Source organism: Salvia hispanica, chromosome 1, assembly GCF_023119035.1.
Source record: "Salvia hispanica cultivar TCC Black 2014 chromosome 1, UniMelb_Shisp_WGS_1.0, whole genome shotgun sequence".
Taxonomy (NCBI): Eukaryota; Viridiplantae; Streptophyta; class Magnoliopsida; order Lamiales; family Lamiaceae; genus Salvia; species Salvia hispanica.
In genome coordinates, this window is record NC_062965.1 from 27,742,184 (window position 1) to 27,767,628 (window position 25,445).

Here is a 25,445-nt window from a genome sequence, read left to right on the forward strand (position 1 = left end):
CTTTAGTAATTCACTTTTAAGCCAACGGTTACCAACATATTTCTCTGGAATATTGTTGACATCTTTGTTTCTGAGGATGAAGAAAAGGTGGCTGCATAGATAACCACACCTTAAAAATAGTTTACACTCACATTCATATGACTCAGTCTCTATCTCATGTGTAACTGTAAAGGTCTTCTTTCTAGCATCAGAAACTTTGAAGACCTCGATATTCTCCAATGTGGACATGCTAATCATCCGACAACTCTTATCAGCCTCAGCAATAAATTCTTGTACCACTCTAAACATCCTATCTGTGTATACAGATGCCAATTGCTTCTCAAATGCTAAATCAGTGACATATTTTGGAGTGATTACAGAATCATAATAGTCAAGCCTTTCAGTTTGATTCCTTTGAGCATCAATGGCATTATTATACTGAAGAGTGAAGTAATAATGTCAACAGAGCATAATCACGAACATAACACAACAAAATAATGTTAATGAAACAGAATGTCCACAAAGAGCATAACAACAGCAACACATAATATTTACAAACAAACATAAATCATGTCAACAGATTTTCAAGTCATGTCAACAGAGCATAAATCACCAACATAACACAAAAAAATCATGTTAATGAAAATCAAACCAAACTGCCTCCACCATTCGTAAATCATGTCATCAGATTTTCAAGTCACGTCAACGCAAATCAAGAGACTTACGTAAATTACCCCTATAGTTATCTCTAAATAGGTGGCTGCACTCTTGTAAAATTCTTAGACAATTGTTATAAGTTATGTAAGCCAATATATCAGAACATGCTTCAAATTACCAAGATCAAAATGTCCAGTTTAATTAGAATACACCAATTCAAACAGACGATGTCAACAGAATAATTAACAAGTACATAAATCATGTCAACAGAGCATAAATCACAAACATAACACAACAAAATAATGTTAATGAAACAGAATGTCCACAAAGAGCATAACAACAACACAGAATATTTACCAAGTAACATAAATCATGTCAACAGATTTTCAAATCATGTGAACAGAGCATAAATCACCAACATAACACAAAAAATTCATGTTAATGAAACAGAATGTCCACAAAGAGCATAACAACAACACAGAATATTTACCAAGTAACATAAATCATGTCAACAGATTTTCAAGTCATGTCAACAGAGCATAAATCAACAACATAACACAACAAAATAATGTTAATGAAACAGAAAATCAACAAAGAGCATAGCAACAACACAGAATATTTATCAAGCAACATAAGTCATGTCAACAGAGAATAAATCATCAACAAAACACAAAAAAAATCATGTTAATGAAAATCAAACCAAACTACCTCCACCATTCGTCGACGTAGACTCGGAATAAGATGAAGAATCCATCAAATAACACTTAGCTGTTGATTACGAACTGAAATCGAACCTAAAGATGAGAAAATAAAAAAAAAACTAATTAGGAACAAATTTGACTGGAGATACACAAATAAAACATAAAAAAAGAATCAAAGTCGGTAAAATCGACCGAAAAACGTCAAAATCAACAAAGAAATCCGTCGAACAGGTCGTCTGTTTTTCGAAAATTGAATCGCAAATCAGGTATCATTGAAATCGTTGAAACCGGCTGAGTCTAATTTTGCAAATCAATTGAATCATAAATCGTTAAAATAGATTGAATGAGAGATATGATTCAATCGTTAAATCTCACCAGAATCGCCGACGAAATATGAAATCTGGTGAAGAACCCTAAATTAAAACGCAAAAAGACAGTTTTACCCTTTCATATTAAATTAATCTAATAATATTTATTGTGTGGCAAAATCTAGACCACTCATTTAATAAAAATGAGTGGCTGATATTGCATCTCATTTCTCAATTAGCCTAAATAATCTCAATTGATCATGATCCTATATATATATATATATATGGTTTTGTTAGGTTGAGATTATTTAGCTAAATTGAGAAATGAGATGCAATATGGGCCACTAATCCACAAGATTAACAAAATGTCAACAAATACCACATTATGTCAACAAGGGGGTATAATTGTCATTTCATTAAATTGTGTTTGAAATCATTTTCTAAAATCCTCTCTAAAACTCTAGCTTCAACATTCAAATCTTCAAATCTTCAAATCTTCAAATCTTCAACATTCAAATCTTCAAATCTTCATATCTTCAACATTCATATCTTCAAATCTTCAACATTCAAATCTTCAAATCTTCATATCTTCAAATTTTCAAATCTTCAACATTCAAATGTTCAAATATTCGAATCTTCAAATCTCTTCAACATTCAAATCTTCAAATCTTCAACATTCATATCTTCAAATCTTCAACATTCAAATGTTCAAATCTTCGAATCTTCAAATCTCTTCAACATAATCTTCAAATCTTCAACATTCAAATCTTCAAATCTTCAATATTCAATAAAATAACACTTATAATTCACATATCAATACCGAGAATATCGAATGTCAACAACTCGTATTAAAATGTCAACAACTAACAAATAACACTTACAATTCACATATCAATACCGAGAATATCGAATGTCAACAACTCGTATTAAAATGTCAACAACTAAAAAATAACACTTACAATTCACATATCAATACCGAGAATATCAAATGTCAACAACTCGTATTAAAATGTCAACAACTAACAAATAACACTTACTATTCACATGTCAATATCGAGAATATCGAATGTCAACAACTCGTATTAAAATGTCAACAACTAACAAATAACACTTATAATTCACATATCAATAGCGATAATATCGAATGTCAACAACAAACATTATTTATGTCAACTACAATGTCAACAACAAACTTTATTTATATCAACTACGATGTCAACAACAACTTTATTTATGTCAACTATTATGTCAACAACAAATATTTTCATGTCAACGACGTATATTATTTATGTCAATAACAATGTTTTACTTATAATTTATGTCAACAACAATGTTTTACATATAATTTATGTCAACAACATTTTTCATAAAATACAACCTAAACTCAACCCTTCTCACCATCACCCACAGCTCCATCTCATCCACAACTCCCACACCTTCCACAACATGACTCTCCACATCTTTCTCCATCACCAATCACACTATTTCTATTCAATTTTTACAGTAAACAAACACTTCATTTATTGCTCAACATATGAACACAACAATCACTTATTATCTCTTTGCATCATCAACAATCATATACCACAAAAGTAGATTCTCTTTGCATATGTCAACAACTAAAAAATAACACTTATAATTCACATATCAATACCGTGAATATCGAACGTCAACAACTCGTATTAAAATGTCAACAACTAACAAAATAACACTTATAATTCACATATCAATAGCGAGAATATCGAATGTCAACAACTCGCATTAAAATGTCAACAACTAACAAATAACACTTATAATTCACATATCAATACCGAGAATATCGAATGTCAACAACTCGTATTAAAATGTCAACAACTAAAAAATAACACTTATAATTCACATATCAACTACGATGTCAACAACAAACATTATTCATGTCAACTACGATGTCAACAACAAACATTATTCATGTCAACTACGATGTCAACAACAAACGTTATTTATGTCAACTATTATGTCAACAACAACATTTTACAAATAATTAATGTCAATAACAAATATTTTCATGTCAACGACCTATATTATTTATGTCAACAACAGCGTTTTACATATAATTCATGTCAACAACAATGTTTTACATATAATTTATGTCAACAACATTTTTCATAAAATTTATGTCAACGACCTATAAAATTTATGTCAACAACAAACGTTATTATATTAACATCTCATATTAAAATGTCAACAACTAACAAATAACACTTATAATTCACATATCAATAGGCAGAATATCAAATGTCAACAACTCGTATTAAAATAACAGTCTTTCTGCTCGTACACGTACTCCTGCGCCGATTTATTCAGCAGCATCACAAAGATCGAGTGATTCAGCAGGAATTTCTTCAAAATAACAGCAGGAATTTTCAGCTCTAAACTAAAATTTGAAAAACATTGCTATTTATTAGAACTTCCGATGGTTGAGAAAATCGGAGAAGCAACTGAAAAGGGGAAAAATTCCTAATTCACTGGTTAGGAGTATCTAAGATCATAACCACACAAGCAATAATTTCATCGATCGATTGAAAATGCTCAAACACAAAATCAAAATAAAAAAATGAGGAATCATGTGAATGCAAAATTAAACATGAACTCCACATTTGAAATCAATTTCGGCTGGAGAATGTCACCTTATCGCCGGTGGTGGCGGCTTCCTTCTTCGACGCCGTAAATGAACACTTATCTTTTCTCTTATCCTGATTAATTTGCTGCTGCCTACTCTATAGACTGCAGAAACAATATCAATAAACACAAACATATAATTCACATATCAATACCGAGAATATCGAATGTCAACAACTCGTATTAAAATGTCAACAACTAAAAAATAACACTTATAATTCACATATCAATACCGAGAATATGAATGTCAACAACTACAAAATAACACTTATAATTCACATATCAATACCGAGAATATCAAATGTCAACACTCGTATTAAAATGTCAACAACTCGTATAATTCACCAGCATGAAATTAGCACGCCTTTCCTTTTTAATTTACTTTCAATTTTTGTTTGCAGCATTCAATCACAAGAAATATGGAGATTTCAAAAGGAAAACTTTCAATCTGTACAATATTTAATAAAATAAAATAAAAATAAATTGTTAGTATCATTATCTCTTCTTCTTCGATTTTTACTGAAAAAAGAGAGCCCATTCCGAATAAACTCACAGTAGAATTTGGGGCAATGTTCAAAACTGGAGTAATCCGAACTCCATTGTTGTACGATCTGTTGCTGCTCTTCCCCAGCGACGGCTTAATGTAATGGTAGAATTGATTATGAAGTCCCAGCGCCGGAGAGCTTCGCCGATTAATCGGCGGTTCCCGCACCGAATTATGCTTCTGCTCAGTTCTAACATGATAAATCATACCATACTCAATTCCAACATTGACCGGAGCCTCTTTCCCAATTTCTGCAGAGTGAAACTCACAATTCACAAACGATTCCATCGAAGCTATAATTGCATACTATATTCATAAATTTACCTGAAAAATCTTCCGAGGAAGGAGATACCATTCCTATTTCACTCTGTGCATCTAGATCTGCATCGATTTCCCCTTTCCCCCAATTTCTCTCTGCGAATTCTGTTCTCAGAAACCTAGATTTTCCGCCATTGAACCAACGCCGGAAGATAAATGATGGTGACATACAAGTGAAGCTCCGGTAGATTTCTGTCCTCCGCCGCGGCCTCTGATCCTTCGCCGCCGCAGCACCGTCGCAGTTCATTGTGGAGCAAAAATACGAAGAAGCTCTGCTGTGATTTCCAGTTTCAATTAATAGAAAATTACCATTCTACCCTTTTCATTATAAAATAACCTAAAAATATTCTTTTTTTGGCAAAATCTGGACCACTCATTTAATGAAAATGAGTGGCTGATATTGCATCTCATTTCTCAATTATCCTAAAAAATCTCAATTGATCATGGACCTATATATATATATATATATTCTACAAGGTTTCTCTTGCAAGAAAGGCCTGTGGGAAATGTCATATCCGTTAAGATTGACCGATGGAAAAGGTTTACATATATTTTTAAACATCACAAAGGCCGAATCCATTGAATATATATGTTCTAGAAAGAAATGTTGTAGGACTCTCCCTCAGTCCTAAGCTAGATGATGCAATTTTTATGCACGTAAGAAAGAAGTGAGTAAAGTTTTTGCTAAAAATTGAAAAGAGAACAAAGCAATAGAAAGTAAAAGAAGAGAGGGGATAAAGTTTTCTTTTAAAAAAAGAAAAAGAAAATTCGAGCAAGTAGCATGGGACGACCGTCCATGAAAAATAGGCTCTTAGATGGACGATATGAATTTCAATGATAAATTGGTAGCGTATATATATATATGAGAGAAGTAAAAGTGCTCGCAATATGTTATATGCGTTTTATGAATCTTGTGCTCGATCGCTGAAGGCTATTTTTTCTTAGTGACTAATTCAATTGGTTATTATAACTTCATAAAATGTGCATGATCTATGAGAAAGAAAGTGAAACCACTTTTAGTGGCGTGGGGCTTCTTGATTATTTTGTTAAAGAAATTGTAGCACGTGTATTGGGGTAAAATCAAGCTATATAGAACTTATATAAGGATGATTTAGTTTATATCTGTATTGCACATTATTCAATTGCTTTAAATGTCTCGGACACTATTTTCAATTTATGTGTTCAGTCAATAAAATTACATATAGAGAAAAAAGAATAAAAACAAATATTGTTATAGTTAGCTAAACACAAATTACGTGAGAATATAAATTTTAATCTTATTTTAAGAATGAAGTAAACAGGTTTACATTAGGCATTTCAATTTATTCATGTTGAAAAGTCTCTAAAATGGATTCCGACATTCCGACTTGTGACACGCGTTGAACGACTAGTATTTTCCACATAGTTCAGTCTTATATGTTTTTTACCGCCAATAGTAAAGAAGAAATCAATTTGAAAAAAATAGTATTGGGCTTCCGTCTCATAAAAATATGCACTTTTCAATTTTAGAAATTCTTGGTATCCGTTCTCTAATAACAACATTTTAATTATTTTTTCTCTCTACATCTTTCATACTTTATCAATTTTGTATTAAAACTCGTGTCAACCCTAAAATACATATTTTTTGAAAATGGAATATGATTTTTTTAAAACACGTGAAAAATGAAAAAGGTAGCTAAGACGGAGGGAGTACGTATCTTTTAAGAGCTAGTAGTATTATATTTGCCATATATAGTTTGGAAAGAATGATAGGCTGCACCGTTGGTAATGAACCTTTACTTAATTATCATTTCCATCCAATTTCAAATAAAATAATTAATGATAATACTTATTTGTTAGTAGGATTTATTAATTATTGCGTTATTTGCGTCTGACTTTTCAAAATGGAAAAATTGGAATGTATGGGAGATAATCAAAGAAAATAATGAGAATTGTTTTTTAGTTTTTCAAATTAAAATGTCTTATATCCTCTTTTCGTATAAATTATGTCTATTATCTTACTCCATTAGTCTCCCATTATTCTAGTTTTGCATTTTTGGTATGTCCCTTTTTAATTACTCTATTGCAAATGGACCATATGTTCCATATTGCAAATGAATCCATATGTTCCAAAATATAATAGACATATAATAAATTATGTCTATTATATTTTTTGTGCATTATATATTTAACTTAATATATTTATAATAGTATAACGGTTCGACCAGTAGTTAAACCGGTCGGACCGGTTGAACAATGAACCAGTAGCTTCGCCGGTTCGTCGGCCGGTCCGATTTTTAAAACATTGAATTTGAGTGTGAAAACAATCTGAGTTAGTATAAAAGCAAAGCGTGACAGATTCATAGTAGCTAGACAGGATACAAACATTTAAATGTGGAATCAACGAAGGGCTCTGAAAATGGTGGGCATGTCCAAGTGCTGAGAAGTCCAATATAAAAGACGTAGACGTAGTGGGAACGCATCCGCACCAAGATCTACCTGCTGCCGACTCTGCTCACTGACCCACCAACGATACAAATGCCTCACACCAGCAGCACATACCGGCATCAGTCCAAATATGGACAACCACACTGTCGACGATAGCAGAATATTGTTTCCTTTGGATTTCATAAGCTCATCTGGAGTGATCGCATACATTGACTCTAAGAAGGTGCCCATGATAGACAACAGCGCCATACCCATGTTGACTATGAACGTCAACATGAACATAAAGGGGTAAAGGAACTTATGGACCTTGATGGTGAAGAGGAACATCGCGGTAATGGAACATATGAAGGCCATAAAGTTGGCGTTCATAAAGTTTATGTATGCATCGGGATGGGTGGATGCCATCACAGCCTCACCGGCTTTGTGAGAGGACTTGTCGTCATCTCCTGCCCATACTCCACCCGGGGGGTTGATAACCGACTGGTAAGCCATCGTCGCGATCAGGACTAACACCACCATTATGGAATTGGTCATCTTGGGTATGACTATGAAAATAGAAAAATCTGTTAACAGGTTTTCCATCTTTGAGTAGTTGACGGTAGTGCGAGGAATCTCCTTCAAGATTTGGTGGGCAGTTTTGCCGATGGCGTTTCTTGTTCGAAGATTTAGGGCTTTGTTTTCCACCAAGTATTCTATAGTCTGAAATAATGTGTTCATATTAATACAGTATATATCAAAAGATTGAGATATTATTAAAGTTAAATCTATTTTTCAACAAGCTAGCTAGCTCAACCTAAATCAATAGTATCTCCAAAAAGCACATACTATGTATTTCAAATAATTAATACTACTAGAACAAAAAGAAAAGAGTTTGGTGTATAATGACCTCAAGTTGACCGCACCTAGCAGCCAAATGCAATAATGTATCACCATCATCATCCTTTGCACACACAAGCTCTCCCAACTTCTCCACCAAAACCTTCAACGCCCTAAGCTGAGCATGTTTCACACACAAATGCAGCACAGGCTGTCCACGATGCAGTCTCTCCATCGCAGGCATACAACTCTCTAGAAGGAGAATTTCTAGAATCTCCACATGCCCATTCATGGCTGCGACATGAATTGGATTCATGCCTTGGTCGTCGCGTCGCCAGCACATCTCTGGGGCTACTGACAGCAATTTTGAGGCAATCTCGACGTGCCCTCCTGCTGCTGCAATGTGGAGTGGGGATGATTTTTCGGAGTCTGAAATACGTGCTAGCTGCGGATTAAGCTTCAACACTTGTTCAACAATGGATGTTTGTCCATGTATTGCAGTTACGTGTAGAAGATTTCTTGAGCATGGAAATGAGACTCCATGAACAAGATATGGATCTTCTTCAAGTAATTGTACAAGTGTTGTAAGATCCCCACTTGATGCAGCGTTGTAGAGTTTCATTTCTACTTCTTTACTCACCATTTTTTAATGGCCTTTGTTTCTCTACTTTCTTAATTCTTTACTACTTTATAGGCATACATACATATATATAGTCTACAGATTCTCTCTCTTTCTCATGTAAGAAATGCATAGGAAATGATACCCGTTCAGATTGACTGAAAGGAAAGTTTCCACCATTCTCTTTTTTGTCTCTTTGCTTTATTTTCTCTTTAGTAACTCATAGTACAAAACAATACTATATAAAATATTATATAAAAAATTAAATGTTTCAAAATTGATAGGACGAATGAGTATGTCACTGTGGAGATTAAATATATAGTGTGTTTGGTATATGAGATTTAATCCGAACGCATATTAGTATGATATTATCCACTTTGAATTAAACTTAATAAGTTTAGTTATCGGGATACTTTCTAAAATACCTCACACTAATCGAATACAAGATACACTTGCACGCATATTTTCTAATTCTAACCGAGGAGTACATTAATTATTTAATTTATTCAGTTGAGAAGTAAATTTAAATGAATTACGCGTAATTAATATTCGACATTCCAACTTGTGACACACGTTAAACGACTTGTATTTTCCACCTAGCTGTCCCATATTATTATCATTATGTCTTTGAAAACGATAGTGAATAAGATATCAATTTGAAAACGATAGTGAATAAGATATGATCAATTTGAAAACGATAGTAAAACGGTTGCTATGTTACTGTTTATAGTTTAACATAGTAATAGTATATATACGATCAACTAAATTTTTCCACAACTATGGCCCATTTCATCACACGTATTAATTATAATACTACCTTGAAAAGCGGAGGGGATCAGCTAAGCCATAAGTTAATCCACCATATAATACACTAATGAAAATTAGACATGTGGAACCTATTTTTAATATTAAATAAAAGATTAAAAATATAAGTTCTCATAATGCATCATATGCTACACCAATATTAATTAGACACTTGGACGATCTTTAATAATGACTAAAAAGGATTAAAACTAAAACCTAGCCTTTACATATTGAATATATTTACGTATTAGGAAAACCCTTTCATCTTTCCGCTCAAGAAACAAAATTTTTATCTGCCGCTGCAATCTTCTGCTGCTTTATGTCGATGTCAAAAGGTAATCACTTTCAAGTAATGTTTATCACTTTGAATAAAACAATTTTAGACTAGTTCTTTTGTCTTAATATATGGATTTTGCTAAAAATCTTTGAAGTTAATTTATAAAACTATCACAGGGGAGCAACTCATAATATAATACAGAGTACAGTAATTATTTACTTTATTTGAGTTGTAACAGGATTGGCATGGAGTAAAAGAAATAGATATTGAATATACGATTTTTTTTTCTTTTGCAGATATGGATGACAATGTATTAGAAGACCACATTCCTAAGATAGGGATGGAGTTTGAAACAGAAGTTGAGGCATATGATTTCTATATGAAATATGCTAAGGTAACAGGTTTCGGAACTCGAAAACTATCTGCTCATAGAGATCGAATTACGGGCAACATCTTGGACATTAGTTTCTGCTGTGGTAGGGAAGGTTTTAGAGCAACAAACAATAGATGTGTTACAATTAAGAATCCTCGTCCTGAAATTAGATGTGGATGTAAGGCTTTGATGAAAATCAATTGTAGGTACAGTGGAAAGTTTCAGATTGTAAAGTTTGTCGAGGAACACAACCATGATTTGTGTGATCCGGAAAAGTCTTACATGTTTAGATGTTTTAGACAAATGTCTAATACTCAGCAAACACAAGTTGATGTTGCTCAGAGTTGTGGGTTGGCTCCAAAGAAAATAATAGATTAATGGCAAAGGAAGCTGGCGGAATACAACATCTTGGTTTTAATCATATTGATTTGAAGAACTATTTGAGAACTAAGAGGACTTTGGAGATTAAACAAGGAGATAGTGGAGGTGTTTTGCAATATTTACAAAGGATGACAAGTGAAGATCCACATTTTTACTATGCTATTCAATTGGATGTGGAAGATCTAATTACCAATATATTTTGGACCGATGGTAGAATGATACAAGATTTTGGTCATTTTGGTGACGTTGTTTGTTTCGATACGACATACAGAAAACATCGAGATGGCAGACCAATTGCTTTGTTCGTCGGTGTAAATCATCATAAACAAACAACTGTGTTCGGTGCAGCATTATTATACGACGAAACAATTGAAACCTTTGAATGGTTGTTTGATGCGTTTGAAGATGCTATGATGGGAAAGAGACCAAAAACCATTTTAACGGATCAAGATCAAGCAATGAGCGCTGCTTTAGCTTCCAAGTGGCCATCAACTTACCATCGTTTGTGTGTTTGGCACATTTTTCAGAATGCAGCAATTCATCTTTCCAATGTTTTTTCGAGTTTCGAGAATACCTTTGCAGCTGATTTTAGTCGTTGTGTGTACGACTTCGAAGAAGAATCAGAATTCCTTGATGCATGGAATGGAATGTTGGAGAAATACAACCTGCAAGATAATCAATGGTTGAAGAGAATGTTTTCTCTAAGAGAAAAATGGGCTTTAGTTTACGGAAGAAACACATTTTGTGCTGATATGGTTTCTACACAACGAAGTGAGTGCATGAATGTTGTTGTGAAGCATTATGTAAATTATAAAAACAATATTGTCGAGGTGTTCCATCATTTTCAAAGGTTGATAGATGATCGCCGTGAGAAAGAGTCGGCAGAAGATTTCAAGAATGCTCAAAGTTCACCTGTTATGACATTTCCATTGGAAATTCTGAAGCATGCGGTTGCCGTATATACACATAAGATATTTGCATTGTTTAGTGAGGAGTTGAGGAAGGCAATTGAAAGCAAGATTGAAGGTGAGAGTCAACTTGGAACTTCTGTGATATATAAGGTCAGGCCAATTCATCGGACTAATGAATATATAGTCACATATGATTCCATCGAAGGTTCCATTTTTTGCAGCTGTAGGAAGTTTGAATTCTCGGGTATTTTATGCTCACATACTCTAAGAATCTTAACATTTATGAATGTTGTTCAAATACCCGATGAATATATCTTAAAGCGATGGACCAAACATGCTAAGGGTGGAACATCAAGAGTTTGTGATGTAGGAGTTGGCATTGTTGATGAAAAAACAAGAAAGAAGCAGCGGTATAAAGAGTTATGTAACTCTTTCATGCGTGTGGCAATAAAAGCAGCTGAGAGTGAAGATAGCTATACTTCTGCTTTAGATTGTCTCTTGAAAATGGAAAATAGTGTGGATGGAATGATAGGGAAGGCAAATACTGTACCAATTGAGGCAAAGGACGGAGATGTTGCAGTTGATGATGAAACCAATGAAAGTCAAATTAAAGGCTTGAAACCGAAAGGGAGAGTTACATACCATTCGAGTAAGAGGCCGAAAAATGCTTTGGAACAAGCTATTAGTAGAAAACGAAAACCAAAGCCGAAAGCAACAAAGAGTGGTTCGCAACATGCTTCTTCTATGCAGGAATCCGAAGAGACTACACTCATTAATGATGATTACTGGAACGTGACATACAGTGTTTTTGATCCTCAAAGTACATCATAATTTTAGTCTAAGCAATGCTGTAAGCCTGCCATCAATGAAGAGCAAGCCTGCCATCATAATTTTGGTGTTATTTGCTTGTTTGACAGTCATTCGTGGTTAACTTGTATTAAGTTTTGATTAAGATTTTTGTGGGAGTTTCATTTTTAATTTAAGAGTTGCATTCTGGGAGTTTTGACTCATTTATTCTATTGTTTTAACTATTGTTATTGTGTTGATATGAACATTTTGGTAATCGTGACCTTGTACTTTTAGTTAGCATTGATCAAAATGATTTCTGATAAATGATTTTTCTTGATCTCGACCTGCTTTCTTTCTACAGATCAAATAGCATGATTTTGGTTTTATTATTGAATGGATGGAGTTGAGTTAGTAGTTCAGTTAGTTGTTTGGCAAATCTGTTTGAACTGCTAATATTTGCTCATGATGCTGATAAAAATTCTTGTTTGAGCTGCTAATATTATACTTTGAAATGAATTGCCACAATGACAAAACTTGTTTGCACAATTGAAATATGTAGCAGGCTGAAAATCGGTGATATCAAGTTTGAGCCTTTTGTATTGTTCTTCAAATGAAGTGGCTGGATTGAGCAAAATCTGCTTAGCACAAAATGGGAGCTATCGAGATTCGATAAGCTAGGATACAAACTGATTAAGATTCCAATGGTAGGCAGCTCATCTTCATACTGCTGCTTCTAAAACTTTGATAATTCTTCCCAATTAGCAATGTCAAGAAGCTCAACAAAATGTCTACAAAATGACAGTCAGCGTATCCTTTTGTGTCTAATTAATAGCATAAGGTGTATTAGTTTTAGTTTTAATCCTTTTTAGTCATTATTAAAGATCGTCCAAGTGTCTAATTAATATTGGTGTAGCATATGATGCATTATGAGAACTTATGTTTTTAGTCTTTTATTTAATATTAAAAATAGGTTCCACATGTCTAATTTTCATTAGTGTATTACATGGTGGATTAACTTATGGCTTAGCTGATCCCCTCCGCTTTAAAAGGAGTAGCTTTAAAGCTAGTAGTAGCAGTAATATACTTTGTGATGTGCCATAGTTTAAAATAGTGATGGGTTGGACTGTTGTTTATGAACTTTGCTGGCTTTTACTAATTATCATTTCCATATAATTTCAAATGAAGTATTTAGTGATGTGATAATTCTAATTATTATCAGGACTAATTACTTATTGCGCCTGTGACTTTTCAAAATGATATAATTAGAATATAGAGGGACTATAAAAAAAATAATACTCTCTCCGTTCCGTCATAATTGAGTCACTATTTTTTTTACGGTACTCATTTTAGAAATAATCCAAAGCTAGCTCAAAATTTAAACACAAAAATCGTCACACATTTATGCTAATCATGGCACAGTAAATTGGAATTAATAATAAAGTCAACTGCACATCTAAAATAACGATAGCTAGGTTGCTCCACCAATCATTATTAGGAATATGCGTGGAAAGTGTTACTCTTTAACAATTAAATAGTATCATCAAAGAAAATATAAAGATCAAGGAGCTACTTCATTCGTATCATGTATTATTCAGTGTAATTTAGGTTCGTGACAAGGAGTTACTTAATCTTTTATTGACAGTTTTAATTCATACCAAGGAGGTAATTTAGACAGTTTTTACTCGTATTTAAAAGATACTTCCTCTATCGGCCATTAGGAGTCACATTTCTTGGCAAAACGGGTTTTAAGAAATGTTAAGGAAAGTGGATAAAAAAAAGTTAGTGGAATATGGATCTCACTTGTATATATTAGTGGAATAGGGAACCTTTCATTTATGGTAAAATGGAAAAAGCTCATAATCGCGGACGGACTAAAATGGAAAAACGGGACTCCTATTCGCGAAGTGAGGGAGTAATATAAACTGTCATTATGTGAACTCTATTATTACAGTTTTGAAAAAATTGTGGACAATTTTTGTAAGAAACCAAAAGGCATAAACTAGTATATCATGCGGTATAAACAATATAATAGGGTAGTTATAATTTGAGGTGGAGGCAACAAAAATAATGGTTGAAATTTAACTATGCTTATAATTTTCTAGACATCAATTAAATAAAGAGTATTAGTTCTAATTTAATAATTATAAATATTTAAAATTAAAAATAAATAAAAAAATTAATTACTAAGGGTTTACCTTTACTAGTTCTATCATAATAATAATGTGAACCATTCTATATTTTCAATTGATTTCTTCTCCTGCTATGTTTTCAAAGACATAATAATGATATAGTTAAACTATATATTAAGTGCAACTTATTAGTTAGTAAGATGTTTCTTCTTTCATACTATAAGATCAGAAGTCTTGAGTCATTACGTGGGCATACAATGAACCATTATTGATCCTATTTTAGTAAAAATTCAAATAAATAAATTTTCTAAGGTGAGAATGTGAGAATTAATAACAAGAACATATGTACTTGCATGCATTGTATACATAAAATATGATAATATTAAGATCTTCTAGTACTAATATACTGTAAGCAAAATTCTCTCAATGTAACTATAAATATAACTTGATAAGTGCAAATACTTCATATATTGACTAGTGATATGAATGTTTTATTCGAACTTTTTTAATTTGTTAGGCGATTTCTACACTCCCTTAATCAAGTAGTATCTGTACATAATATAGGCTACAACGATTGATTTAAATGAACATGGGAATGAAACTAATTTCCTGACTGATAGTATCAAAAATTTCAGATTATAATGAAAAGTAACAAAATAGTAACAAAAATTGTCTAAACACACCACGTGTATCACTAAATTTTTGGAATAAGATGAAAATGGAGAAATAAAATTGCATCCAATTAATTCATTATCGACGGGTCCAACACTCCAACCCAACGTACTGATTAACTGTTAAAATGTCGGCGCTATAACAATATGAAACCAATTCTATTTATTCTTTTTTCACATTTCTTTTTGTTTCTTCTTTCCTATTCTTTTCAAAGACATAATAATGTACATAGAAGCATATATACCAGAGGTGGGGATATTTATTAGTACTACTATGTTTATGTAAACACCCACAAACAGGTGGATAGCGCAGTTATACCGCAAACCCAGTCGAGCATGATTAGTCGGATTGCCAAAGACGCATTTGGTACACTTGTGGTCAAACCAAAAAAATAAAATAAAACTAAATTATTTTGTGTAACGTAATTTTCAACATTTTTTATCATTTGAATTTTATTTTCCATCAGTTTCCTACTTCTATGTTCTAATTATAAATTTTCCAATATGTAATTATATATTTTGTGAAATGTAAAAAAATAATCATGTGAGTCAAACTTTATGAGGTCTTTAACTTTTTGGAAATTTCGAAGTAATTTCCGGTAGAATTTTCGTTTAATATGAAGTGCTTTTTGAACCTATTGTGAAGGAGTGTGGAAATTTAGAACGAACTTGTGAGCCAACCTTGTAAGTATAACAAGGGGGGTCCTTTGGCTGTGTGTACATCGATCACTTTTGTGAGAAAAATATGAGAAACTGCAAAAGATAGAAAGAAAGAAAATACTCCCTCCGTCCCAAGATAAGTGACCTACTTCTTTTGGGCACGGGATTTAAGGAATGGTATTTAAATAAGTTAAAGTAGAGAGAGTAAAGTATGAGAGAGGGAAAAGTAGAGAGAAGAGAGAATAAATTAGGTGGAGAATAAAGTAAGAGAGATGACTTTTTGCTAAAAATGGAAATAGGTCACTTATAGTGGGACACCCCAAAAAGGAATACAAGTCACTTATCTTGGGACGGAGGGAGTATATAATACTGTAACAGTTAGCTAGTGGGGGGAAGAATGGCGAGTGAAACACTAGAAAGGAAACTCTACAATGCTGCATCAAAAGGGGATGTAACAACACTTGTACATCTCCTTGAAGAAGATCCATTTCTTATTCATGGAGTCTCGTTTCCATGTTCAAGAAATCTTCTACACATCGCAGCAATGCATGGACAAACCGCCATTGTTGAAGAATTGCTGAAGCTTAGTCCGAGGCTAGCGCGAATCTCAGACTCCCACAATTCATCTCCTCTTCACCTCGCAGTCGAAGAAGGGCATGTTGAGATCTCCCAAAAGTTGTTATTAGTATCCCCCGAGGCCTGCTGGTGGCGTGACAACCATGATATGAACCCTGTTCATATTGCTGCCATGAAAGGGCATGTTGATATCATGGAACATCTCCTTCAAGTGAGTTATTTGCCCGCTAAGGAGAGGTTGCGTCGTAGAGAGACTGTGTTGCACTTGTGCGTCAAACACGATCAACTTATGGCGTTGAAGGTTTTGGTGGACAAGTTGGGAAAGGATATTGTGAATGCAATTGATGAGGATGGGGAGACATTATTACATTTTGCAGTGAGGTGCAATCAATTTGAGGTAACCATCAATTTGCTTTAACTATTTCACTAATTAATCAATTTGAGGTAACCATCAATTTGCTTTAACTATTTCACTAATTAATCATACATTATATATGTACAAGGTTCAATTATATTTGATGAAGATACTAATAAGTTACTACTAAATTAAATCACAGATTTTACTGTATTTGGTGGAAAGCAACCACATAAAGAGGCGCACATTAAATTCCTCATACAAAACAGAGCTAGATATCTTGAATGAGAGCCCTCCAGACACTATTACATATATGGCAGTGAAAAGAGTCTTGTTACGTTTGTCGCTACCATCAATAAACAAAGTCAAGCCATACATTACCAACTCGACGATGGTGGTGGCGGTTCTGATAGCAACAATGGCATTCCAGAGCACTGTCAACCCAGCAGGCGGCGTGTAGCAGGATGACATGTCACCACACAAGGCTGGTGAAGCCGTGATCGCATATACTCATCCACATATGTACAAAATTATGGTACGTGCAAACATCGTAGCATTCTTTTCATCCATCTTCACAATCCTCTTCATCGCGTTTGGAGGGCCAGCCAGACACACTTGTCTGTTGAGCATCACCTTTCTTGCCATGTGCGTGTCGCTGGCATCTATCATGGTGAGCTATGGAGCATCAATATTGGCGACCAGTCCCAATTCCAAAATAAAATCACGCAACCTTATTGCTCTTATGTTAATCATGGTGTCCATTGCCATCGCTATAGTCATGGTGGTCTCTCTTATTATAGGAATACTTAGTTTTTCGCAAATAGAAAAGATAAACAGGCGAAATCGGGACGATCTTAGAATCAATCATCTACCCTAACCTAAACCATTAGCATCCTCTATTGGATTTTCAATTATTGGAGACTTCAAGTTCAAGACCATTTCTGAATTTCTTATTATTAATGTTCCATATAGTATGTGCAAGCATGAATCAATGTTTTATTTTATTCAAGAATTTTTTTTTATTTGCGAGTGTTATGGATGAATAACTGACATTGATTTATTTGTGAAATAAAACCATATTAGTGGGCTGTCCTTACAAATGATACATGGCATTTATACAATGTTGAATAGTTGCATAATGATAATTTAACACCCAATATAAATCATATTGGGCCATGAACCTACCTTCTATTAGTCTACACCTAATTTGATAGTAATATTCAATGGTTTATATATCTACTCTTCGAAAATTAAGATTTTTAAACTAACATTTGTAAACAAATATGGGCCATATGGCCCCCACAAATTTTGGAATATATGTATTATTCAATTAAACATGTTATTTTGTATTTCTAGATACACCCCAAGCTTTAAAAGCTTCCTCACTCAGTGTTAGTGTCCCAACTAAAATTAAGTGATATAAAGATTATAAACGTCATGAATGATTGTCTCCTCAACTTGAGGATAATTCTCTATGCATCCTAAATTTTAGACGTTTTTCAAAATTTTCCAACGCAAGTAATTAGATCTCCTATTTTGAGTCATTATATGATGGATCTTGCAGTGGTTGATCGTTTTTTGTTGCAAAACAACTTAATCACGAGAGAACATGTCTACCAGTCTTATTACATAGAACCAAATGGATTTTAATATTATCTCCATTCATAAAAAAAAATAGTCTCTATAGTAGACAATACAAATTTTAAAGCAAATTAGTAAAATATGAGAGATAAGAAAGAAAAAAAAAATAAATTAAAGTATTATTAGTAAGAAATAGAATCTATCCTATTGAAAAGAAAAACTCATAAAAAATAAATAGAAATAATTTTGACTAGTATAAAACAAGTGCTACATTTTTTATTACAAAACAATATGAATAAACTCCAGAATTTGGCCAAATTAGCTTCATCTCGGATGGTAAACAGATTTGTAGCATTATCAATACAAAAAATAAATCTAGGGCGTCAATGTCAAACTTATCATTACATTTTACGGCACGTTGAAGCTCAAAAACAAAATTTAGCCAATATGCTGTTATCATCCAATGAAGCTTACATTCTTATATAATTAATCAATAAAAACAAAAATATCTTCAAACGCTACCATAGTCATAGACAAAATATCAAATATTCTAAAACAATAAAAATACTCTTCATGTCAACTTATTAGCCAACCTTAATAACAATGGTTCCTTTGGCTGTGTGGAAAAACAGAATATACAAAAAAGAAAGACATCAACAATTAGAAGGGGAAGAATATATGGTGAGTGAAGCACTAGAAAAGAAGCTCTACGATGCTGCATCGAAAGGGGATGTAACAACACTCGTACAACTAGTTGAAGAAGATCCATATCTTGTTCATGGAGTCTCGTTTCCATGTTCAAGAAACCTTCTACGTATAGCTGCAATGCTTGGACAAACAGCCGTCGTTGAAGAAGTATTGAAGCTTAATCCTAGGCTAGCGCGAATTTCAGACTCCCAAAAATCATCCCCTCTTCACATTGCTGTCGAAGAAGGGCATGTTGAGATCCAAAAAGTTGTTTACAGTAGCCCCCGAGGCTTGCTGGTGGCAAGACTATCATGATATGAACCCACTTCATATTGCTGCCATGAAGGGGCATATTGAGATCGTGGAATATCTTATTGAACACAATCATAAGCTTGCTAAGGAGAGGTTGCATCGCGGAGAGACTGTGTTGCACTTGTGTGTTAAACACGGCCAGCTTATGCCGTTGAAGGTTTTCGTGGACAAGTTGGGAAAGGAGGTTGTAGCTAGATGCAACTGATGAGGATGGGGAGACAATAATGCATTTGGCTGTGAGGTGCAATCAGTTTGAGGTAACCACAAACTCAAACTTTTCTATGTTTTCATCATTTATATTTATATTAGTTTGATCAAGGTACTAATAAGTATCAAATTAAATACTAATAGATTGTACAATATTTGGTGGAAAGCAAAAGCATAAAGAGGCAAACACACAATTCCATGGGCAAAACAGAGCTACATATCTTAGATGAGAGCCCTCCGGGCACAACTAGTAGATATTCGGAAATTAGAAGAGTCTTGTCAAGTTTGTCACCACCATCAGTGAACAATGTGTTGCCCGAGATGACCAACGCGATGATGGTGGTGGTGGTTCTGATAGCAACAATGGCATTCCAGAACGTCATCAACCCACCAGGCGGTGTGTGGCAGGACGACACATCATCACACAAGGCCGGTTATGCTGTGATTGCATATACTCAACCTTATATGTACAAATATTTGGTATGTGTTAACACCATAGCATTCGTTTCATCACTTCTCACAGTCTTGCTCGTTGGCATCGGAGGGCCATCTAAGAACTTTTATCTATTGATGTTCGCCTTGTCTGCGATGGGGGTGTCGCTGGTATCCATTGCAATTAGTTACGTGACATCGACACTGGCGATCACTCCCAATACCAAAACAAAACCACTCGGTATTATTGTTCTCGGGTTGATTGCTATGTCCTATGTGATCGCTATAGTCATGTCGTTTGTAATCTGTCTAGCAATACTTTACTTCAACCTGAAGAGAAAAATACGGGGGTAGGAAGATCTTACAATCGACCCGCTACCCGAATGCTTCCTCTATCGAATTTCAGTGTGATGACGTGTCATCTTGACACACCTCTTCCGGGGCCCACAGATGCTTGTAAACTATTATTGATGCTTATTTTATTTCCATATTTGCAATGGTCCATGACTTTTTTGTGTAGATCAATCAAGCCTTCAACAGGCTGGATGTTTGAGGATGTTTTACAATTTGAGTTTAATTATAAGGAGTTGACTAATTATTCTATTCCCATCATCCCTCATTTCCAGATTAGTGCTAAGTATAATATCAAACCTGTGTTTAGTTATTTGTCTTGCTGTATTAATCATACACAGCAGAAGTTGCAACCAACAAGTAGAATTTAACACTAAAGATAAGCTTCTAATTATAAGCACACTCAATTTAATTATGTCTATTTTATACATAGCAGCTAACCAAACAACCTAACCTCATTTGTACTTATAGAAAATAAAAGACCAATAGTGATGGATTAGTTGAGTTCTATACAAAGCGAAACCTTTTGGGTAGAAAATAGAAGAAAAAGATATATGATTCACATTTTCATTATCTTCAATATAACTACCGCATATACATCTAAATTTGCACTACATTCTTTTAGTTATCTTTTCTTCCAAATCAATTTTCTAGAAATTAAAATAGACGTTAATAACATATAGTAGTATCCAGCACGTCATCACAAAAAAATATGTATTATCAAGACAAACAATTGAAATATTTATTATTGGCAAGCAACAACCATGCAGTTTCTCATTAATAACAATCAAAATTGAGCATTGACCTCATTGCAATTGAGAATGGAGAGCTTCAGATTGGAGGAGAGCGCACTGGTGCGGCGGTGCGCCAGCTCTCTGGTGGCATCGGACGTGGCACGTGCCACCTCGTATGAGAGGCTCTCGCAGTCTATGCGACTCATGGACGAGGGAGAAGTCGAGGCCGGGAACCACCGTTGCAAGAGAAACAGGTCAGGGTGGAGGTCTCTTCTCAAACTCTTTTCTCACAAGAAGAAACAAGAAACCGTGGAGACGAAGCCGCCGAACAAAAGGAAGGTTTGTTGGGTTGCAGATCCTCATCGCCGTTGGCCCGTCCAAGGATGGTAGATTTTAATTTATACAACTATCATTTTTGTATCCACCATAAATCTCATAATAAATATTTTGAGACATTGTGTGAAGATTCAATTTGAATTGCCTTCCTCTGTTTACACACTCTCAAAGCTTTCGAAATGTGATCACTCAGAACTCGCTCTGATACCGCGATAGAAAAACATTAAAACACTCAAAAAAGTAATCATATAATATAATGTAACATTAATTTGGAATAACGAAATCAACTACATATCTCGAATCAACGATCACTTGTTCCACAAGTCACTACTAGAATAAGCATCTTACCAACTGAGAATAAGACCTAGTTTGGATACATAATTAATACTTACTACAAATCCTTAATCTAGAGGACAAGGTTACTAATATTAAGCATTGAGTATATCTTCACAGGGGCGGTTGTAAGAAGTCGTAGACAACTCTGTATTCTTACATATGTCGAAACCAGCGCACGTTTGGTAAGGTTGTCGGGATCGGCTGTAAGATCTTGTTTCAACCTCTGTATTCTTCTAAGCGACCATGAAACCAGCATATGAGTTGGAAAGTAGAGGAACAGCAATATATAGACGATGGCGAACACAGAGGCTACTATTGCAGCTATTTGGCCAACTGATTTTGTTTCCATGGGATTGGTCATGATTAAGGAAACTCCGAAACTCACTCCAATAGATGTAATCGCCACCCACATTGAATAGGTTGCGATAGTTAGGAAGAACAAGTTCACCTGTGGCACTCCGGTGCTGATGAGGAGGATTGTGACGAAGGCTGAAATGAAAGCCGTGGTGGTAGCACCAATGAAGTGTTTGTATGCCTTGGGATGAGTGGTTGCCATCACTGCTTTGCCTGCCTTGTGTGATGGCGTGTCATCCTGCCACACGCCCCCTGGGGGGCTGACTGTCGCCTGGAACGCCATTGTGGCTATCAGGACCACCACGACCATTGTCGTATCGGTCAACTTGGGGAAGTGTTGGGCCATTGACTGAGAAGAGAGACTATGCAAGATTCTTCTCATTTCTAAGAGCATCCGCAATGGCAAATAGGCCAGCCATAGGCCAGCCATTCTCTTCCCTGCCACGTCGGCAACACTAAAAAAACCACCTCCGCCACGTCAGATTTAGGCCACCGCAATAAAAATAATTCAAAATATACTACATTTACGGAATTAAAAATTGCGATATACGGAATTAAATTTACGACGCATATACGGGAAAATAATCCATTTCATAAAAAAAAAGTACAGAGATTTAAAAAAAAAAATACATGATTTTTTAAAAAAATAAATGGGCTTCAACACACGAGCCCCGCCACTCTCTACTCCTCATCGTCGTCGCCGTCGTCCTCGTCGTCGCCGCCCGCCGCCGCCACCCGTGGTATCCGAGCCCACGTCGGAACCCCCAGCCGTGACCTCGCGATCTCTAAATCGGCACGCATGCTCTCGAGCATCTCGTAAAGAAACCTCTTCTCCGTGGGGTCGTGGCGTTCTTCCACTCTCGGAAGACCTGTAACATCTGAGCCCGCGTTTGGTTACGCGAATGGAGAGTGTACTCGAGTGGGGCGGCTGGGAGGGCGGAGGATGTGGACCTCGCGGGGCGATAGGGGGATCCGCCCCCTCGCCGCCCGCTAACGCCCGCTTCGTCCAACCGGGCGAGGGCGACCCGATAAATGAAGGAGTGGGTGGAAACTCCTCAGCATCTGGGGGAAGGTCGTGGGATCCGCCCGGCTGCTGCCATTGGAGATGCTCTAAAGATGTACTACTTGTGTCTTGAAAGGTCTCGTGTAAGATATCCAATGTTGTTTTGCCAGTGGAATTCGTTGTTAGTTTCTTTATTTTGTTACTTTCCACCAAGTATCGTACAATCTGAAATTTTTGATACAATAGTATAATTACTAGAAATATCTACTCCCTCTGTTCCATTAAAAATGAAACGTTTTCCTTTTTTGATTGTCCCATTAAAAATGAAACGTTTTCTGAAATGGAAATAACTCTATCTCTACTTTTTCATCTCTCTTACTTTACTCTCTCTTCATTAACTCACAAAACAACACTACATAAAATTTTGTGCCATTTCCTAAATGTTGCATTTTAAGTGGGACGGAGAGAGTATTTAATTAGCTACATATATATAAAAAAAATATATACCTCAAGTTGATTGGATCTAACAGCCAAATGCAAGAGTGTCTCTCCATCATCATCCTTTGCACAAACTAAGTCTCCCAATTTTTCCACCAAAACCTTCAATGTCTCAATTTGGCAATGTTTCACGCACAAGTGCAACACGGTCTGCCCACGATGCACTCTCTCCCGAGCGGGAAATAGATCCAGTCGAAGCAGCTCCTCCAATACCATAAAATGCCCTTTCACAGCTGCAATATGGACCGGGTTCATCCCTTGATCGTCTCGCCACCAGCACATCTCTGGGGCCACCAACACCAATATTTTTGCAATTTCAAGGTCCCCTTCATCTGCTGCAATGTGAAGAGGCGACGATTTTTGGGAGTCTGAGCTCCGCGCTAGCCGTGGACTGAGCTTCAACACTTGTTCAACAAAGGTTGTGTGTCCATGCATTACTGCTATGTGTAGAAGATTTCTTGAACATGGAAACGAGACTCCATGAATAAGATACGGATCATCTTTAACTAGTTGTTGAAGTGTTGTTACATCCCCTTTTGAGGCAACATCATATAGTTTCTTCTCTACCGCTTCACTCGCCATTCTTCTTCTACTAATTATTTAATGTCTTTCTCTGTTTCTTTCAGTTGTTTCACAAAATGATCTAATTAACACACACGGCCAAATGAGATCTTTTGATAAGTTGGGGTCCACTAGAAACTTCTACCTATTTTCCTCACTACTTCGCAACATGTTCCTCGTATTAAAGTTGATTCATATAAAAATTTATCCTAGCTGCTAATGTCATCAATTCAATAAATTAAACACCTAAAATATTTGACTGAAATTAAAGAAATTTTACTACATTTCACCATGAATATAGCTATTAATCGGAAAGTAAGGGTTAGAACTAGAAGTGGGAAATTAGCTATGCAAATATAATCAGAAATTAACCATAAAAGAAGGTAATTAGATAAATATGTTCAGAGTTCTTTGTGTTGGTTACAAACTCATCTCACTATGAGTAGGGGAAGTTGGATACTATATATAAGGGTTTTCTAACTCCAATTAATTTGAGGACGTTTTAGAGTGACGCAAAAAAGCTTTAGCTCCATTCATGTGCAGCAATATGTGCAAATAATTATTGGTTAAACAAGTTAATAGAAAATAGCTTAATCTGCAATAACATTTCAACAATTACTTCTAGAATGTATAGTTTCAACCATCTTCATTAAATTAATCTTCTTCACATATATACATATTCATAATATGGATGGGTTAACATAAGATAATTTTATTTATGATGAGAATATTGGATAATATATTCAAAAATATATGTCACACGTTATAAGAGTAGTATTTTCAACATAGCTGACCCACCTCTCTCATTTTATTATGTACAATGTCAATACGTCTTTGAAGTTTTGAACTATCTTTGCATCAACGATCTTACAATGGATAACGACTGACTAATCACGATATTTGAATTTAATCATTCTTGGATCCGTCCCACACAAACACAACTACACAAGGAGTCAGTTAAATTTATGTATTGAAATTTTCATCAAGGGTTTTCATTAGGGGTGGGGGGTGGGGAAACGGTTCTCGGTTATTGGTTAACCGAGACCTGAACCATATTTTTTCGATTATCGGTTAACCGAGAACCAAAATAATAAGGTTAA

The 25,445-nt window shown here is 34.9% G+C and overlaps 5 protein-coding genes across 5 annotated transcripts in view; 2 read left to right on the plus strand and 3 right to left on the minus strand.

The window, feature by feature from the left end:
• The window catches only part of LOC125193018 (protein FAR1-RELATED SEQUENCE 2-like), a 5,149-nt gene extending 2,034 nt beyond the window's left edge, over window positions 1-3,115 (minus strand). Inside the window, exons 1-2 of the mRNA XM_048090720.1 lie at window positions 3,044-3,115; window positions 37-417 (exon numbers count right to left, since the gene is read on the minus strand). Of these exons, the coding sequence (XP_047946677.1) occupies window positions 37-417; window positions 3,044-3,115 (453 nt within the window). The remainder of the gene's footprint in view (window positions 1-36; window positions 418-3,043) is intronic.
• Window positions 3,116-7,544: 4,429 nt separating this feature from the next.
• LOC125193027 (ankyrin repeat-containing protein ITN1-like) lies at window positions 7,545-9,051 on the minus strand. The gene is made up of 2 exons (XM_048090732.1): window positions 8,479-9,051; window positions 7,545-8,291 (listed from the first exon to the last, which is right to left on the minus strand). Exons 1-2 carry the CDS (start codon window positions 9,049-9,051, stop codon window positions 7,545-7,547), a joined length of 1,320 nt encoding a protein of 439 aa, XP_047946689.1.
• Window positions 9,052-10,858: 1,807 nt separating this feature from the next.
• Window positions 10,859-12,604, plus strand: LOC125193036 (protein FAR1-RELATED SEQUENCE 5-like). Its single transcript, XM_048090743.1, has one exon. The coding sequence runs from the start codon at window positions 10,859-10,861 to the stop codon at window positions 12,602-12,604; it is 1,746 nt and encodes a 581-aa protein (XP_047946700.1).
• A 3,815-nt stretch (window positions 12,605-16,419) lies between these two features.
• Window positions 16,420-17,016, plus strand: LOC125193046 (ankyrin repeat-containing protein BDA1-like). Its single transcript, XM_048090754.1, has one exon. It carries the CDS (start codon window positions 16,420-16,422, stop codon window positions 17,014-17,016), a length of 597 nt encoding a protein of 198 aa, XP_047946711.1.
• Window positions 17,017-21,999: 4,983 nt separating this feature from the next.
• Window positions 22,000-24,366, minus strand: LOC125193055 (ankyrin repeat-containing protein At5g02620-like). Its single transcript, XM_048090764.1, has 2 exons — window positions 23,794-24,366; window positions 22,000-22,632 (listed from the first exon to the last, which is right to left on the minus strand). The coding sequence occupies exons 1-2, from the start codon at window positions 24,364-24,366 to the stop codon at window positions 22,000-22,002; spliced, it is 1,206 nt and encodes a 401-aa protein (XP_047946721.1).
• Window positions 24,367-25,445: the final 1,079 nt, after the last annotated feature.

Excerpts from the sequence above, each read along its gene's own strand:
- LOC125193027 (XM_048090732.1), bottom strand. The coding sequence starts at position 9,051 with ATGGTGAGTAAAGAAGTAGAAATGAAACTCTACAACGCTGCATCAAGT. Across the intron at positions 8,292-8,478 it reads CTAGGTGCGGTCAACTTGAG|ACTATAGAATACTTGGTGGA; the intron begins GTCATTATACAC and ends ACATTATTTCAG.
- LOC125193036 (XM_048090743.1), top strand. The coding sequence starts at position 10,859 with ATGGCAAAGGAAGCTGGCGGAATACAACATCTTGGTTTTAATCATATT.
- LOC125193046 (XM_048090754.1), top strand. The coding sequence starts at position 16,420 with ATGGCGAGTGAAACACTAGAAAGGAAACTCTACAATGCTGCATCAAAA.
- LOC125193055 (XM_048090764.1), bottom strand. The coding sequence starts at position 24,366 with ATGGCGAGTGAAGCGGTAGAGAAGAAACTATATGATGTTGCCTCAAAA. Across the intron at positions 22,633-23,793 it reads TTAGATCCAATCAACTTGAG|TCAATGGCCCAACACTTCCC; the intron begins GTATATATTTTT and ends CTCTCTTCTCAG.